Raw genomic sequence first — 18,642 nt, forward strand, 5'->3', positions numbered from 1 at the left:
GTGCTTCCATTAGGCGACCCTAGGCGGTCGCCTAGGGCGTCAGGATTCGGGGGTGGCATTTTGTGCGCTCCCCACGGGGCCCACGGGAGCTTCCGGTTCCACTCCCATTGTGCCGCCGAAGAAGGACCTTCTGCCGATGTGCCGCGGAAAACAGCGGCAGGCAATTGAGCAGCTCAATGATTGCCGCTGTCGCCTGCGGCATTTTGGCGGAGGGTCCTTCTTCGGTGGCGCGATGGGAATGGAACCGAAGCTCCCGCACGCCCCGTGGGGAGTGCACAAAATGCTGCCCCCCGAATTCTGCCTAGGGTGCCAGAAATTCTAGTGCCGCTCCTGGCTGCACCAGCCCTTACCCTGGATACCCTGTCTGGTGTAACACAGGCATTATGCTTATTCCTAGAAATAGCTAATATGCTCCCTCTGTAGCATCCTGCAGTGCTGAGTTGCACAGGTTAACGATGTGCTGTGTCACGATGTACTTCCCTATTTATCTGTTTTAAACCATGTTGCCTTTTAATTTCATTGGTTCTTTTCCCCCCTTGTCCTGTACTGTGGAACGGCACCGAGAGGTGGGGCAACGGACCTCTGTGCCTCTCTTTGGTTTATATCCTGCCACCTCTCCCCGTACTCTTCTCCTTTGCAAGCAAATAGCCCTGGCGTGGAGCTGAGGGAATCCTGAAGCTGCTTTTAAGCCCCTGTGCCACGAAGCCGCAATGACGGCTTGCATCCCCGGCTCCTCTACCCCACAGCAGGCTGGTCATTCCCATTTGAGTTTGACTGAATCTATCCGGAGTGATTTGATTCTTTTGTCTCGAGAGACCTGCTAAATGCCCAGGCCCGGTGATTTCTGTTTTTTCTTGGTGAACAGACTGAAGAGCCAGATGAGACAGTCATGCGATTAGGCAGAGGAAGTATGTTGCCGTGCCCGGTGCATCCGTCTGATTAGCAGTAATAGGGGTGCCATGGCACTGCCCAGACGCTTTACAAGAAGAGCAAATGAAACACACTGCAGAGAGAAACCCAGGCCAGAGATGGTCATGTGCAGCATGGAGAGCAGACTGAATGGGACTGTCTGCGACCGTGCGTGTGGCCGTGCATGTGTATTGGTCTGTGGGCAGGCATGCAGGGATGTGTGTGTGGGAGCAAGGGTGTGGCATGTATACAGCTCATCCAGATTAGTCCTAGGGAACTGTGAACCCCAGTTGCCCTAGGAAACATCTCCCCTTGCTCCAGCAGTGACAAACGAATGCCGACCTGATCTGTGCCCGGCAGCTGGGGCAGCAGAGTATTGCAGCAAGAGGCAGAGGGCTCCTGCAGACCAGGCTCAGGCTGCCTGTGGTAGCTGGGCCCCGGAAATGAAACAGTGCAGGAGGGGAGATGAGGATTAATGCCTCGCTGGCCAAGTGGGCCTCTGCCCGCCGGCTTGGGTCTTGCTGTGCAAAGAGATTTAGTGTGGGTCTCCCCCCTCATTCCGCCTTTCCCCCTTCCCTCAGGAGAACCCCTCCGAGTCCGGGGCAGTCTGATCGGCATCATTAATGACCAAGAATTTGGCATTGCTTCTCTGAATGCCAGTGTGATGGAGGATCCCCGCTCTGGCACGGCCACCATACGGAGCAGCATCGGGAATATCCCACCAGCTGTCGGTGCGTGATGCCCCGGGGATACGTCTTGTGTCAGTTACACCTACTACCTGGCCAAGTAAATGGCTAGAAGCCGGATGTAAATCTGGGTGAAATACCCACTGCACAGTGCGCTTGCCTGTACCGTGCGTGGCATGGAGCGATTTAGCCGGTAGTTTTTTACCCGCTCTAGTGGGCTGTAGTGGATAAATGCTGCCGTTCCCACTCGGACACGTATGTAGCCAGTTGTCTGTTACCTGGCTAGGTAATCCACCCCAGGTCTTAGGGAGACCCTCTAGTAGCACAAACTGTGTCTAGTCTGGGAGCTGGAGGGGGGGTGACTTGTGGGGGAGGGATAGTTCAGTGGTTTGAGCCTTGGCCTGCTAAACCTAGGGTTGTGAGTTCAATCCTTGAGGGGGCCATTTAGGGAACTGGGGTAAAAATCTGCCTGAGGACTGGTTCTGCTTTGAGCAGGAGTTGGACTAGATGACCTTCTGAGGTCCCTTCCAATCCTGATATTCTATGATGACAGTCTGTAAGTGCCTACATGGGGAACAAGTATTTAACAGTGGGCTTCTCAATCTAGCAGAGGAAAGTATCATACAAGCCAATGGCTAGAAGTTGAAGCTAGACAAATTCAGGCTGGAAATCAGGTGTAAATTGTTAACAGGGAGAGTAATTAATCATTGGAACAATTTCCCAAGGCTTGTGGTGGATTCTCCATCACAGCCCATTTTTAAATCAAGACAAGATGTTTCTCTAAAAGATCTGCTCTAGGAGTTATTTGGGGGCATTCGCTGGTCTAGGTCAGACTAGATGATCACAATGGTCCCTTCTGGCCTTGGGATCTAAGTTTGCAACTCCCCTGGTGGGTTCCTCGGGTGCTGTTGGGGAGGGAGCTGTTCCTAACAAGGGTTCCTGGAAGGGATCTAGGGGCTGATTTATGGGGGAGCCTAGCCCAGCACAGAGAGGCCTCATGCCTTGGAATGAGAAGCTCTGAGCTCCCTCTTTGGAGCACAGGGCTAGCAGACAGGAACTCCCGAGTGTTCACCCAGCTACAGATGGGAGTGCCCCGTGTGAGCAGAACAGGGTTAGTACCTCCCTGGGATGAATGGCACCAGACTGTTTGGAGCTGGGAATGCCATGCTGGAGCATGATTCTGATTCTGATTCTGCTGCCCCAGTAAGAACCTTTGACCACATTTAATTGCTAAGGCCAGTGTGACCAATGCACTGGGTGAGGAGCTGGCTGGGATTCCAGGGCGCCTCTCCCCAGAGTGCACAGCTACTCCTCACGAGAGCCCTGACTGAGATGGGACTGACCCTCTTGCCCTTCCCCATACCTCCCAGGGCCGCTGATGAGAGTCCTGGTCACCATCATTGCTCCGATCTACTGGTCCTTTGCACATCAGAGTGGTAGCGCCAGGAACGGCTTCTCGCTGACCAGCGGTGTCTTCAGGCAGGAGTCACAGGTGGAGTTTGCCACAGGTGAGGAGGCAGGCATGTGTGTCCTGCTGAGAGCCAAGGGAGGGCAGCAGAGATCATGGTGCAGGAGTCCGTGGGGGAGCATTGTTGGAAGGAGGTTCCCTTAGGGCTGGGTGGGGGCGTGGCATCAGTGGGGACAGACGGCCTGGGACAATGATCAGGGTGACGTCCGTGGCATATCTCAGTCAGCCAAGTATCACCCGTAGCTCATAAGGAAGGTAGATTGGGGAAGGAAACCCTGCACTGCTCATTTCTTGCCCGAGGGGGTCAGATAATAATAATAATCAATACCTGCCTCTTACACAGGGCAGTATCATGATCCCCATTTTACAGCTGGGGAAACTGAGGCACAGAGGGGCAGTGGCTTGCCAAGGTCACCCGGCAGGCCAATGGCATTGAATCCAGGGCTCCTGAGTCCTATCCTCTAGGCTTCTTTGCAGGGAGTGCCTGGAGACAGCTTGGTGACCACTGCATGCTGAGGCTGTTAGCTGTCCACAGCAAAATCCAAGAGCCCAAGGAGTGCCGCCCGATTTCTGGTTTTGTTCTGTGCTAGTCGTCTCCACCATGGTGTCTGAGGAGTCTGGGGCGGCTCAGGAGCCTTTGGCTCAGGGCTATGTCCTAGCCATCTCTGAGTGACCCACCTCTGCTTTTGGGGACTGACTTGGGCTGAAATTTATGGCTTCAACCCCACACTAGTGAAAACTGACCTGTTGGCCTGAGTTCCACGTAGAGCCTGAAACTCCGAGGGAAACGGGGCATTCGGGAGCCAGGGATCTGAAGGGAATGGAATGAAGAGCTGTTTTCAGGGCTCCCAGCCAGGCAGGGCAGCTCATTTCAGTGTCAGGCCTACCGAGCCTTCCGAAGAGCCAGTGCTGTGATGTGGTGTATTGCTGGGGTGGCCTGTGGTGCTCTGCAGGGAGCCTTGTGTCTGCACAGCAAGTTGTTGGGGTCAGAGACAAGCCTGAGCTGTTACTATGGATGCAAATACTCCCAGGTTTAAAAGTTGGCCTCAAGATCTTGAAATTTGCTACTGAGCCCATCCACAGCCCAGCTCTGGGCTCTTTGCAGCCTGGCTCTGCCCCAGGTCTGTCTGAAATCATCGTGGGCTGGATCGTTAACTGGTGCGGACTCGCTGACCCCTGCTTGTCGCTGCAGGGGAGCTCCTCCGCATCACGCACGTCGCCCGAGGCCTGGATGCAGGTGGGGTGCTTCTCTTTGACGTCGTGATCAACGGGTTTATGCCGGACAGCATCACTGAGGCTGCTGTGCTTTTCCAGGTCAGTAGGGAGCTCCGGGACACCGCCCTCGCCCCCTGCTTCTCTGCCCAGCAGCCCCAGCCAGCACCTGCCTGCTCCTGTTCGCAATGACAGCCGATGGCGCAACAGCAGGTCCCTCGTCCAGGGGAGTCTGGTGGGCCCCGGTCCCTGACTGTCCCATCTCCCTCTTTCCCTCCCAGGATTTCAGCGAGCGCTACGTGCAGACAGGGGCCGGGCAGCTGCATGTGGAGTCTGTGCAGAGCTACTTGCAGGACGGGCTCCCAGTTCAAATCCGCAGCAACCACAGCATAGAGTACGACTCTGCTGTGGGCCGGCAGCCCTCCCTGGTGCAGCACCTCCAGGCGAGGGCCGTCAAATCCTCTTTCAACCCGGCCTCGGAGGAGCTCCTCTTCCAGCTCAGCTCCTCCCTCCACGCAGGTAACCGGGAAGCAGCCAGCAGTCCATCTTCTCAGGGTGAGCATTGCCCACTGAGAGCCCTGGAGTCAGAGTCCATGGGCCGGACGGCAGCAGGACAAGCTTCTCCCAGGCTGCCCTGCTCCCCAGGCCGAGAGAGGGAGGCCGTTTCCCATTGGCATGCCTAGAAGCTGGGTGACGCTGTGCTGAGGGCTCCTGTCCCCTGTGCTCCCCACGAGCCCTGTCTCACTGAGGTGCTGACAGGGCTCTCTTGCCTTCTTGTCTTTGCCGCAGAGGCGAATGGAGAGCAGTGCCCGCAGGGGTTTGCACTGGGCCCACAGCAGCTGTACTGCATAGGTAAGCACCATTCCTGAGGGGTCGGCCATGTGCTCCCCGATGGCCGGGGCCCGTTCTCCATCCCCGCTGAATGCCAGGGCATTTTCAGTGCCTGGTGACCCCGGCGGCGCCACGGCTCTGTAATCCCCAGTGCGGCTAGATGTCTGCATGCTGCCTTTCACTGAACTAGCGTGCCTGGCCACTCCAGTTCAATCGTGCCCGGCGCCCAAGGGCTGTACTTGGGGAGGGCTAGCCCGTCCCATTGCCTGTGCCCGGGCTGCTATTTTTAGCACACTAGCTGGCGCATGTATGTCTACCCAGCACCTCCTGCCGTTGCACCTCCAGCTCCAGGGCAGCCATCCCCTCCCCCGGCTGCCGAAGGCACTGGGGGAGGTGGGCTGGTTCCAGGCTCTGGCCCCCCGTGGCCGGCAGAGGCAGTTACTAGGCATGCTCCCTGGGAACTGCCCCAGCCAGGGTGAGGAGAGGTGCTGCACAGGGGCAAGAGGTCAGGTTGGAGCGCATGCTGCAGCTGTCCAGAGGCAGTTACCCAGGACATGGCTTCTGCTTCCCTGCTGCTCTGAGATGACCTCCAGGTCAGTAACCTCTGTTGAGGTGCCTCCTCCCCGGCTGTCTTGGCTTTGCCTGGCTCGGTGCTGAGGGTGGGGGCAGCTGAGGTGTACGTGGCACGGCACGTGCTACCCCAGGCTCTTGCTGGGAAGGAACGGTGACACCTTTTCCCTGCCTCCCAGATCAGAACGAGTGTGCAGCTGCGAAGAGCCCTTGTTCCCATGCCTGCCACAACTCCGTGGGCAGCTTCTCCTGCACCTGTCCCGCTGGATACGCCTTGGCACCGGATGGCAGGGAATGCAGAGGTAAGGAAGGGGCTACTCTCCAGCTTCCCTCCCCCCACATTGGCCTGACCTCCCAGGGAAGCTGCAGGCCCAGGACAGGACAGCCTCTGGGTGTGAGCACAAGCAATTCGCCCTGTGCCCTCACTGCATGGGAGCAAGCGATCCCAGCCAGAAGGATCTCCGGAGCCTCCAGAAGCCCTTAAGTGAGGGGGGGGGGATGCCCCCTCGGCCATCTCCCCAGAGCAAGGAAGGCCCCTTCCCCTAGGGGTGGTGGGTGCCCCTGGGAACATCAGGAGGCTGGGGACAGGAGCACATGCAAGTCTGGCCCTGGGAGCTCCCTTGGGGAACATAGCAGAGGGCTGCTCCATAGACCACTCAATCCTTCTTCTCTGGATGTCTCGGGGGGCAAGAGCCCCCTCTCCCAGCATGTTTAGCCCCCTGTGGGAGTGGCTGTGCACCCTGCTGGGCCAGAGGTTGAAGGGTGCGGTGGCTGGGGATCAGGCAATGCTGTTTAGCAGCCATGGGCCTTTTCAGTGATGCTGCCCAATGGGAAGGCGACTGGCAGGAGGTCTCCCTGCAGAGAGGAGGGCGGAGGGTTTCTCTTGGAGGTGGCCTGGCCCCGGCAGCCCCTGTGCTGCCAGGCTTCATGGGCGAGGGAGTGAGGCAGCTGCACTGGTGCTAGGCTCTCTCCGCAGATGTGGATGAGTGTGTGCAGGGCACCCATGCCTGCCACCCGGAGCAGCAGTGTGCGAATCTGGCGGGGGCCTATCGGTGTCTGACGCGCTGCGGGGCTGGCTTCCGTCCGGCTCTGGACATAGTGGGGTGTGAAGGTAACAGCCCCTGGACTCTCCTGCCCTGCCCATGGGGAGGGAGGTTCCTCGGCGGACTCCACACGTGCTCCTTCCTAAGACTCTCCAGTGGGGCATTCCAGCCTGTGCCAGGGGCCTGATGGATGGCCCAGGGATGAGTCCTCCGCCTTGTGGGACAGGGGCAGCAGCAGGGCCAGCTCCTTGGGGGCCCCCTTAGTGGAGAGGGGAGTAAGTCTCAGGGAGCCCTCGATCGGCCTCATGCTCAGTACAGGGCAAAGTGGAGCAGGAGGCTGGACACAAGACAGGTCCCAGGCAGTGACAAGGGGTCAGTGATCTGGCGTCTCAGCCCATGATGTGCTTGGAGGGGCCATGGCTTTAGCTGCTGCGTGGGGACTTGCCTGCCGGGAGACCTGTCCTCTCGTTCTCTCCATAGATCTGGACGAGTGCGCGGAGGGATCCCACACCTGTCGCTACAACCAGATCTGTGAGAACACGGTCGGCGGGCACCGTTGCACGTGTCCCCGTGGTTACAGGACCCAGGGCACCGGCCGCCCCTGCTTGGGTAACACAGACCTGCCGGCCTTTGACATGCAATGAGAAAAGCAAGAAGGGCAGCATTTCTGATGATTCAAGCAGGAGAATGCGGGGGGTTGGGGGGCTCAGGACGCCTGGGTTCAATTCCTGACTCTGATACTGACTCGCTCTGTGACGCTGGGCAAGTCCGGAGACGGGTCTCGACCCCCCAGGTTGCTGCTGGAGTAATGCAGCTAGTTCTCCTTTGCACTCCAGCACCTGTAGCGGGAGCCCCCTGCTCTCTCCCCCTGTCCAGTGAGAGTGCCCCCTGGTGAGAGCCAAGGGGAAGGAGAGTCGCTAGGGAGGCGGGTATTTGGGTGGTGGGTGTGAATGCTTTGCGCTGTGCCTCGTCCCCTGCCCTTCACCAGAGGACCGTTCATTAACCCTTACAAGCCCTCTGTGGTGCTGGGAATCAAGAAGTGTTCTCTTCACTTTGTAGGTGGGGATACTAAGCTGTAGGCTTATTCAGGGTCATGCACACGTTAGTGGCAGAGCAGGCATAGAAACCCAGGCATCCTGACTCCCAGCCCCCCCCTCTAACCAGGAGACAGCACTGCTTCCCAGAGCCGGGGAACAGAGCCCAGGAATCCCGGGTTCCTATTTCCTGCTCTAGCCACTAGCCAGCGCTGCTTCTGCTGGGCTCTCGGACTCACTCTGGCTTTTCTCTCTCTTTATCAGACATAAATGAATGCCAGCGGGTACCTCCGCCGTGTGCTTTCCAGTGCCGCAATCTCCAGGGCAGTTACAAATGCCTGTGCCCGCCTGGGGAGACCTTACTTGGGGATGGCAAGTCTTGCACTGGGCCGGAGAAGGCAGGAGGGAACGTGATGCGTGTCAGCAACAGAGGGACCCGTCTGCAGTGGCTCAGACCAAGTGGCCGATCGCCCGGGGGAGGCTATTACACCTGGTTCTCCTTCGGCCAGTCTGGTAACGCCCTGAGCCCCAGCAGCCAGCCTCAGTGCCCGTCGGGATTCACCAGGCGCAATGGACTTTGCACTGGTAAGGCCACGTGCTGCTGGCCCTTGATGCTCCAGAGAGGGGGAGCCTTGGAGCGATGCAACCGGAACAGGCCCAACTCCAGCCCGGCTGGGGGGCAACTGACAGTTTGTGGCACCTGCTGGCTGCCTGGGGGGGCAGGGGTTGGTGCCGTCAGTTGTGTCCCTGTTGCAAAAGTCACTGGTGCGAGCAGGCGCTTGTGCGCCGGCGTCAGCAGAGAGGCCAGGGGCTGACAGAAGGGTCATGCAGGCTCTGGGTGCCCGTCAGGCCCTAAAGAGAACAGCCTGTCTTATAACCCACTCTCCACGCTCCTCCTTCCCGGCGTGCCAGCTGTTCTGTTACTCTACCTGCTCCCCCATGGAATTGGTCTCTCCGGGGCCGAGGCCTTTGGTTCCCTGTGGGGCTGGAGTGGGGCTTCCCTGGGCCAGATCCCCCCAGGAGGGTGGGTGAAGGAGAGCGTTTGCCAGGGCCTTACGCCTTTGCGGGGTTGATTCAGTGGCACGGTGCACCATGGTGGCTGTGCACTGAAGGCTCGAGGGCAGTGTCATGCTGCACGTGGGGTTGGGGGTTGCCCCTCGGGTGGGGGAGGGGGTGCACAGCAGTGCACTGAAGTGTGCCAGACTTGGAATCTCTCCTCTCTCTCCCCCGTCTTTACCCAGACCTTGACGAATGTCAGGTGTGGAACCTGTGCCAGCACGAGTGCCGGAACACCGAGGGCAGCTACCAGTGCTTGTGCCCGGCCGGCTACCGGCTGCTGCCCAATGGGAAAACCTGCCGGGGTCAGTGTGTGCGTGTGTCACTGTTCGGGAGTCTGTTACGAAGCGTGTGTGTGTCTGTCCATCCCTGCCACTTCCATACTGTAAACCCCAATCTCCTCCCTTTCTAAAGCCTGGATTTCACACCCATCTCTTGCTGCTCCAGCAAAATCCCCACCCAATTGCCAGGCTCCCCGTAGTGCCTGCATTGGGGCTGCACTTTTCATCTCCCAAGCAAAGGGGCATAATTGTAGGGAAGTCAGTGGAGCTATGCCAGGGCTGGATCCGGCCCATTACATTCCTGTGCCTCACAATGGCGCCCTCAGCTTAGTATTGCTGACACCAACTCATGGAGCAGGCAACAGAGGTGAGGTGACTTACCCAAGGGACACAGTGCATGGCAGTGGCAGAGCCAGGCTTAGGACTTCGTGGTTCCTATGCTTGGCCTCAGGCCACTAGCCCACAGGGCCATAGTCCTCCTGCCCCCTCTGCCAAGCCATTGCTTAGGAATGCAGCTATGTTGCTTCCTGGACCCGAGTGCAGTCTGGTCATGCACGGGCTGCTTTGGGGGCATGTTAGGCACTGGGCGGGTGCCTGCTGTCAGCAGACTAAGCAGCTCATCCGGCAGGTAAAATGGAGGCACTTCAATGCAACGGGCTCATGGAGAAAGCCCTTCGCTCTCCCAGGCGCAGCTGCTCAGCTGAAGGCACGGAGGGGTGCGATACAGTGAGTAGAGTGTCCCAGCAGCAGAGCCCGGCCCCACTGTCTCTCCTCACTCCCCCACTCCTTTCTCCTCTGCAGACATAGATGAATGTGCGGAGGGGAGGATTCAGTGCAGCTCGAACCAGCTGTGCTTTAACACACGGGGAGGCTCCCAGTGCCTGGACACGCCCTGCCCCGCTGGCTACAGGAGAGGCTCCAGCCCAGGGTAAGGTGTGGGGGGGATAGAAGTTCTTTTGGGGACGGGAGGCGTACCCAAGCAGGGCAGCTGTTCCTCTTCTCCTGGCATGAGCAATCCACCAATGCTCTTCTCTGCTCTGCTGCCAGGTTGTGGGGGTGGGCAGCTCCTGGGCACAGACTGGCACATGCCCATTTTGATGCATTAATGATTTCTTAGCACTTTGAAGAGGTAAAGTGCTGAGACTTGCCAAGCCTGACCCCCCCCACACACTTTTCCTGGTGGGGGAACTGAGGCACAGACTGGCTCAGTGACTTGTCCAAGGCTGTCCAGTGAGCCAGGCTTAGAACCCAGGAGTCCTGGCTGCCAGCCCTAGGCTCAGACCATGGGGCCTCTCCTCTGCGGAGCTGTGATCTCACCCACATTCTCTGCCCGTTCTCGTGCAGAGTGTGCTTCCGCCGCAGCTCAGGAGGCCCCTTCACCCTGCAGTACGAGCTTCTCACGCTGCCCGTTGGCATCCCGGCCGGCCACGACGTTGTCCAGCTCACCGCCTCTTCCCAGGGGAGCCTCCTGCAGAACCGCACCGTCTTCACTCTGCTGGAACAGGACCCGGGCAGCCCCTTCGCCCTCCGGGATGAGAGAGGCCAGGGCTTTCTCTCCACGCTGCGCCCACTCCACGCTGCCGGCATCTATCGGCTGAAGGTGCAGGCCCTGGCCCATGGGAAGCAGCGGGCATGGAGTGTCTTCCTCATCCTCATTTCTGTCTCACCCTACCCCTACTAATGGCAGCCAGGGGGCACTGGGAATGGGCAGAGGAAGGGGGAAAGTGCTGATCCCATGCTCGAAGCCCCACCAGACATTGTCTCCTTCACGTCTGTTCCTGATTCCATCTCCCGTAGGGGGCATCAGCTCAGTCTGAGATGAGCTTCTCCCTTTGTCCCCTGTGTGTCTCCCTGGGATCCCTAAGCCCGGTTGCCTGCCGTCAGCTCAGTGCCCTGCAAGAGGTTCCCCATGATCCTGTAAAACTCCCCTCCCTTGGCTCCTAGCTAGGGTTGCCAACCCTCTTGGATTGTCCCGGAGTCTCCAGGAATTCAAGATTAATCTTTAATTTGAAGATTGTGTCATGTGATGAAGCCTCCAGCAATACGTCCAACCAAAACTGGCAACCCTACTCCCAGCCCCTATGGCTCAATCCCTTTGTGAGCTAAATTGCCTTGACCCCGTGGAATGGTGCCAAGGCAGTTTGGAGGCCCGTAAATGCTGACCTCTCATTGTCTGGACTTTGCACTCATCACTTCTCCTACTAGCTCAGCAGATCCAGTGTCCTGCAGTGCTCTGCTGTGGTGGAGGGGTGAGGGGTGTAAACATCAGGTGCTATTGGCACTAGTCTCTTGCAACATGGGGCTGGCCTTGGGCCTGCTATCACATGCGCCTTTTAAGCAAACAGAGCTGCCTGCTTGGTCTTGAGGTCAATCAGAGCTAAGATACTGAGAACCTGGGAGGGGAAAACGCCAAGCGACCGTTAGTCTCCTTGGCTTTTGGCTCTCGGGTGGCATCACAAAGCCTGTGACTCGCTTGAGATAGACACTGGAGACACCAGGCCATTACTGTTCTTTTCCATTTGTATCGGGGTAGCACCTAGAGACCCCATCTGAGATCACAGACCCCTTGCTCAAGGGTGGGAGAGGAAATGGAGACCCGGAGAGGTCACCAGCAGGTCAGTGCCCATAATCAAGAACAGAAACCCAGATCTCCTGAGTCCCCCATCCAGTGCCCTGTCGAGCATTGAGTGCTCAGGTGCGTACTCCCCAGAAAGCTGAGATGCACATTTCAGCCTTGCCAGTAGGGCAGAGGTTTGCTAGAGTTGCACAGTCCCGGAGCCATCTCGAGGCCAAGCACACACTGCACAGTGCTAGGTGAGGCAGATGTTTAAGAAGCCACCGAGCTGATGTGGCAGGGCTGGGAAGGGAGTTCCAGGGCTGAAAGGTTTGTTGGTAACCACGTATTAAAAGGTTAGTTCCCTCGTGTTCAGTCTTTGTTATAATCAAACTGGTTTCGCAGCACACTTATTTATTTCTGGTTTTGTACCAAATAAAGATGATTTTGTGAGTAAAACAATCATGTTGTTTGAGAGCATCATCCTTCTGCACTGCATGACGGCTCTGCGGATTTCGGACTGGAGCTTGGGGCCTGATTCTGCTCTCAGTCCCAGTAGCGTGCTGCTGCTGAACTCACTGGGGCAGGATCTGATCCATTGTCTCATTCGTATCCTCCATTCCATGTGTCCCCATTGGCTTTGGAGATTAGACACCACCTAGTTCCTCTACAGTGCTCTTCATCTGTAGATCTCAAAGCGCTTTACAATGGAGGCCAATGTCACCTGTCTCCAGTTTATAGATGGGGAAACTGAGGCGCAGGGAGGTGAGTGACTTGCAGGGCTTAATTTGTAATGAAAGAGGTGCCGGGGCTCAAGCATTTTTTTTTTTACATTTATAACTGATACAGCAAGTCCAGAGGCGCCGGGGCTAGGAACCGCCAGGCCCAGAGGCGCCAGGGCTAGGAACTGCCCGGCCCAGAGGTGCCAGGGCTCAGCCATGGCACACATTAAGCCCTGGTGACTTGCCCAAAGTTATTCACCTGTGTCAGTGACAGGGCACCAGTCATCACGTTCCTCACAGCTGGATCCTGTACTATTGAAACCAATGAGAGCTGTATCTGTGACCATGGTAGATGACGGATCAGGCCCTGGGTGCAGTTATGACCTCGAGCTGGGGGCAGGAAAAAGCTGCAGGAACAGATGGGCTCTGGAGATACAAAGATCCTCTCTCCATTCAGTGATCTTTCTCTCTGTTTCTGGGGAGGGCCCCCTTGTCAGGGCAGAGGGCACTGCCTGCTCACAGTGCTGGTGGCAGGGTGCAGTAGCTGTGTGCTCCAGCTAGGGGGTGCTGGGTCCTGTGTAGCGGTGACCTGCAACGGTATTTTGAAATAATGGGTTTGTGTGATGGAGCAGGGAGGTGGAAAGAGTATCCTCCCCATGTCTTGTTTGTTACCTTAGCAATATCAGGTATGTCTCATCTGCCACCACCACCACCCCCAACCAGTTCAGCAGAAGGAGCTCCTGCTCTGGAGACCTCTTAGGATCTTCCAGGGGTCAAGCTGGGACCATCTGAATGAGGGAGAGGAGAAGGTGTTTGGACATCTCATGCCCACCCAGAGAGTGCCCTTGTGGGACTGATCCTCACTCATTTGAGTCAATGGAAAGAGGCCCGTTGGCTGAGGCAGTATCGGCTCAGGATGCTTAAAGGCTAGCCTGGAAATTGCACACAGGACGATAGCTGGGCCAAGTCCTGGGGTGAAGGTGCTGCAGGGAGAGACCAATGTCTCTGCTCCAGATGTTACTGTGCAGAGCTCTCCTGCAAACGCACAGACCCTTTACCTGCTTTGTGCCTGGTGCTTTGCGTTGACCTAGCTGGTGCTCAGTCTGCTCAGGCCAGGCCTGGTTTTAGAATGTGACCTGAGCGCCAATAACCTGAACCTGACCCCAGAGGGTGGCATTGTTTTCAGACCTGACCCAGACCTGCGTCAGCAGCCCAACGCCCATTGCCTCATCTTTGGGTCTTTGCCTGGGGAGAGCTGCCCGTTCCCGATGCGTGCGAACAGCCTCTGCCCGCCTCCTGCCTGGGGGGTCAGCAGGGTGGCAGCTCCTGCTGGGCATGCTGGGCGGCGCCTGGCTGCCCAGCTCCTGCCGGCGGCACTGTGTGCACTGCAGAGGGAGCCGTGCAGCCACTCGCCGGCTCTAGACTCTCCCTCTGCAGCTGCCGGAGTTGGGCACTGGGCCGAACCCCCAGGGCTGGAGGTGATCAGAGACGACCCAAGCCCCAGAGGGAGGGTCAAGCTGTTTTCAGCCCCCACCCAAAGCTGACCCTTGGGATCAGTTCCCAGCAGATTCGGGGGGTTGCAAGGCTTTACTCAGTTGTGTTCTGTCCCTGCACAGGGCCTGGCCTGGGCTAGGCAGCACTGCCCTTTGAGATGTGCTGATACTCACACAGCGCTGGCTCCCAGTTCCCCCATGCCCCTGCTAAGTGGGGAGGAGGCCGGGTCCTTTGAAGTCAAGTGACCCAGTCATGAGGGAACTGTTTGGATTTCAAAACGCTCCCTCGTGACGTGCCCCCGCCCTGTGCAGCTGTCCGGCTTGGTGGGAGCTGGGAAGTTTGGAGCTTCCATGGGACAGCCTCAGCTGGAGCCATGTGAATGGAACCAGTCGCTTTGGTGCTGCAAATGGCCCCCTCTGTCCCAGTCACCTGACCCCCTTACCCCCCACCAGACCACCACCAAGACCTCGGTGTAATGCGTAATATTGTGGGTCTGACCCCTGTAATCTCCCAGCCCTCAACGATACAGCAGGGCAGGGATTCAATGTGACTGCAATCATCTGTAGCATCGGGAGGGTTTCTCTCACTCACCACTCCCTCTTCTAGACCTTGCTGGTGGTGTGTTGCTGGGCCACAAGAGGCCGCCATGTTCCAGAGGTGGCTGCATTCAGCTGTGGGGAAAGCCCCTCTGTCTTGGGAGAACCCAAGCTGTGCAGTGTGCTGGGAATGTGGGTGCCACCTACCTCATTTTGCCTAAAACAGAACAGGATGAAATTGCTCTCCTCTCCAATATAGAGCGATAATCTGCAGAGCCTGCAGGTCCCAGCATGCACCGTACCGTTTTGAGTCTAAGGGGTCTGCCAAATGGATCAAACAGATGTTCCTAAAGGTGATTGAAGGCTAAATATTTAACCTGAGGCCTTCCTGCTTTAATTTCAAAAGGGAACTGGGCATTTCCCTCAACCTCCCCATGGCAGCATGAGTCCTGGACCTGGTGTTGCCTAAAGGATTGTGCACTGAACTGGGACTCAGGAGAGCTGGGTTTTCCCATCTCTGCCACAGGCCTGCTGCATGACCATGGGCAAGTCACTGTACCTCAATTTCACCATCTGTTAAATGAGGATAATTATACTGTCCTGCTTTACAATGAGATATACTGGTGAGAAGAGCTAGGTGGTATTATTAGTATTGGTACTGAAGAGGCCTTGTTTCCTGACGCATCTGGTGCACCAGGTTGTGGTTAAGTGGAAAACCAAGAACATGTGAAATTAACTACACTCATCAGTCAGGCATCAAGATGCCATCTCCCTAAAGACTTCCCAATTGTGTTAGCTCGTTGTCTTGGAAAACAGCTGAAGACGTAGTCTGCAAGGCCCTTTGCTGGCAGAGAGCGGCAGGAAGCCGGGCTTGTCCCTGGGGATGTTCCTGTCAATATTTCATGCAGCAAAGGGACATTTCTTTGGCTCCATGGACATTTGATTTAGTTCCTTGTTTGCTTTGAAAGATACTGCAGTGAAGTCAGTGCTGGTGAAAGGCGCCTGATTGACGTCCCTGGAGGCTGGAGCCGTCTAGGGAAGAGGGACAGTGTGGCCAGGGGCACAGCAAACTTCCCGTGCGTGGCCTCATTCTCATCTGGCCACTGACCTGGAAGGCGTCACCCATAAGGTGTGAGCCTAGAGCTCAAGTTCAGAGACCCATGCAGTCCTTTGGCCTCTCTGCTCAGCCTGGGGCAGGGGACAAAACCACAACCAAACTACTAAGGCTAGTGTGGACACGCTGAACATAAAAACAGCTGTACTGGGTCAGATCAAAGGTCCATCCAGCCCAGTATCCTGTCTGCCGACAGCGGCCAATGCCAGGTGCCCCAGAGAGAGTCAACCTAACAGGTAATGATCAAGTGATCTCTCTCCTGCCATCCATCTCCACCCTCTGACAGAGGCTAGGGACACCATTCCTTACCCATCCTGGCTACTAGCCATTAATGGACTTAACCTCCATGAATTTATCTAGTTCGCTTTTAAACCCTGTTACAGTCCTAGCCTTCACAACCTCCTCAGGCAAGGAGTTCCACGGGTTGACTGTGCGCTGCGTGAAGAAGAACTTCCTTTTATTTGTTTTAAACCTGCTGCCCATTAATTTCATTTGGTGGCCCCTAGTTCTTATATTATGGGAACAAATAAATAACTTGTCCTTTTTCACTTTCTCCACATCACTCATGATTTTATAGACCTCTATCATATCCCCCCTTAGTCTCCTCTTGCTGTGCTGGCACGAGTGCTACCCCATCACTGCAACTACCCAGGCCTCAGGATTTGCACACTTGAGCTAGTCAGGGTTTACCCCAGCTGGAAGGTATTTTCTTGCTATCCTCAGCAATGTCCTGTGTCATTGCAGAACAGCCCTGTGCTGCTGCCTTCTCATGGACAAGTCCCTAGCCCGCAGGCCCATACAGCAGCATGCCAGCAATTGTGCCGTGCTGGCTGACAATGACCAACGTAACTGCAGTTCACCAGGGCTAATGGGAGCGGGCGCAGGGCTGCCAGGCTCCTTGCAGCAGGGAACAAGAAGGGCTCTGTTGGCAGTTGCATTTATCTTCATGAGGGTTCTGTAATGAGGAAAGCAGTCGCCGTGACACTTGCTACACAGGGGAATAAACGACCCAGCAGGCTGTCAGCTGTTTAATAACTGGTGAGTTATGTTCTCAGTCAAAGGATGCTTCTGAGGCGCAGACAGGTGCATATTCAGCTGGGAGGAAGGGGAAGAATCCGTGGGCTTGGATAGCTAAGGAAGAGTGGCTTTGTGGTGGATAATAAAACCTAGCACTTTTCTTCCATGGATCTCAGGGTCTTAAGGATGGTATTCCATTTTACAGATCTTTAAATAATACAGATATAGCACATGCGATGTATAGTTATCAAAGTGCTTTACAGAGATATTCTCATTTTACCAGTGGGGAAACTGAGGCATAGAGAGATTGTGACTTGCCCAAAGCAGAGGAGTGGGACTGAGAAAATCTGGGCTTTATTCCCAAATCTGCCACCGATTCATTGTGCGACGGTGGGCAAATCATGGAAGGCTAACATTTTCAAAAGTAGGCACTAATTTTGAGGGTTTCCATTTTAACCAACTTAAGACAGCTAGGGCCTGATTTTCATAGGTGCTGGGCACTAACAACCTTGGGGTTAGATTGGCCTGACTCCTGGACCTTTTCCCAGTGTCTGTATCTTGAGGCCCAGAATCTAAGCTTTCTGTAGTGTTTTGTGGCCACGAAGCACGTCTCCGAACTGTGAAATGGGTGTAAACACTTGCAGTGATGGCTGCAGAGAGAGCCTAAAACGACAAGGCTGACATTTGAAATAGCCACCTATTCATTTCACTTGACGTGTTAACTCCAGAGACTAATGATGACAAATTACATGTCCGAGTTGTTAACTATTACACCCATGATCTCAGCATGCCTGGTAGAGCTATGAAGAGCTGCACAATCTACAATCTCATTTTGGATGTGGGTGGAGCCTGGATTGTGAGCAGAGGTTGGGAGAGCACCTGTTTGTTTTTTCCAGTTTGGCACGGGCCCACCCCTCCAGTGGGAGCTGGTAGTGCCTAGCATCTCAGGAAGTCAAGCCCTATCTACTGTTGGCCATCCAAAATGAATGGCCTCTTGAAAATTTAGGCCTTAAACTTTCTGTCAGGCTAATAATGCTTGTCCCCTGTGACAATCCATGTGAAACGACAATTCATTAATCTCTGAGAATCTCAGCTGGAAGCTGCTATATGAGTACGGAGTGTTATTATTTTCCATGTCAATTAGCAATACATTTGGGTTAAAAACGATTGTGCCAGTCCATGGAGAATAGTGAAGGCACATACACTGAATGATACGCACACAATGACACACACGCAATTCTGTTAGCCAGAGAGTGTGCATGAGGCTGTATGTCAAAATCCGTATTTTCCTTTGTCTGAGGTGGATGTTCTGTCAATATTTTTCCATTGCTGTAGCCGCTGCTGGTCGTTATTTATATTATGCCCTCAATCAGGAATCTGGGCCCTATTGTGCTACACTCAGCCATAGGGTAGATGCTGCCCCACAGATCCTACAATCACCGGATGAGACACAACAGGTGGCTGCAAGGCAGGCAGAGGAGCACAAGGTACCAGAGACAATTGTGTTTAGTGTCATAAGCAGTGATCAGCCTGGGTAGAAAGGGCCCAAACTAGGTTAATTAATAATAGCCAACAAAATATGGGGCTGAGAGCCAACTCAGTCTTCTGCCACTGGCAGCAGCCGTAGGGTGACCAGACAGCAAGTGTGAGCAATCGGCACAGAGGATGGGGGGAACAGGCACCCGTGTAAGAAAAAGCCCCAACGATCAGGATTGTCTCTATACAATCGGGCCAGCAGAGCGGTTACTCTGCGCGCAGGAGCTCGTCACAGACCCTATTTAACAGGTGTCTGACGCCTCCCGGAGCCTGCTGCTGCCCACGTGCTGAGCTGGAGCGGGGCCGGGCCGCGGGCACAGGCTCCCGGCTGCCCTGCTCCCTTGGGGGGGCCAGGCCTGCGGCTCGGCGTCCGCGAGGAAGGGCCGGAGGCCGGGCCGGGGCCGCTTGGTGCCGGGGCTCTTCCGCCAGCGCGGAGCAGCAGCGTGGCCGGGGCGCGGGCGGCCGATGGAGCCTGGGGCTCAGGAGCGGTCAGCGGCGGCCGGCTCCGGGGCGCTCGGCTGCAGGCTCGGCCCCCGCCCGGCAGCAGCCCGGCCCCGGCCCACCTGCGGGAAGGGGAGT

The 18,642-nt window shown here is 56.3% G+C and overlaps 1 protein-coding gene across 5 annotated transcripts in view; it reads left to right on the forward strand.

Annotated features, from left to right (window-relative positions):
- Nucleotides 1-12,106, forward strand: part of HMCN2 (hemicentin 2) — a 117,529-nt gene extending 105,423 nt beyond the window's left edge. For 4 of the 5 annotated variants that reach the window (XM_030535297.1, XM_030535298.1, XM_030535300.1 and 1 more), the window contains 12 exons: nt 1,491-1,640; nt 2,966-3,103; nt 4,256-4,377; nt 4,557-4,794; nt 5,065-5,127; nt 5,856-5,978; nt 6,653-6,787; nt 7,200-7,328; nt 8,018-8,338; nt 8,995-9,114; nt 9,892-10,018; nt 10,435-12,106. In XM_030535297.1, the coding sequence (XP_030391157.1) occupies nt 1,491-1,640; nt 2,966-3,103; nt 4,256-4,377; nt 4,557-4,794; nt 5,065-5,127; nt 5,856-5,978; nt 6,653-6,787; nt 7,200-7,328; nt 8,018-8,338; nt 8,995-9,114; nt 9,892-10,018; nt 10,435-10,771 (2,003 nt within the window). In that variant the 3' untranslated portion in view covers nt 10,772-12,106. Of the gene's footprint in view, nt 1-1,490; nt 1,641-2,965; nt 3,104-3,540; nt 4,378-4,556; nt 4,795-5,064; nt 5,128-5,855; nt 5,979-6,652; nt 6,788-7,199; nt 7,329-8,017; nt 8,339-8,994; nt 9,115-9,891; nt 10,019-10,434 lie in introns of those variants that run through there. The other variant, XM_030535301.1, reaches the window with a different exon arrangement.
- Nucleotides 12,107-18,642: the final 6,536 nt, after the last annotated feature.

Source organism: Gopherus evgoodei, chromosome 16 (genome assembly GCF_007399415.2).
Source record: "Gopherus evgoodei ecotype Sinaloan lineage chromosome 16, rGopEvg1_v1.p, whole genome shotgun sequence".
Classification (NCBI taxonomy): Eukaryota; Metazoa; Chordata; order Testudines; family Testudinidae; genus Gopherus; species Gopherus evgoodei.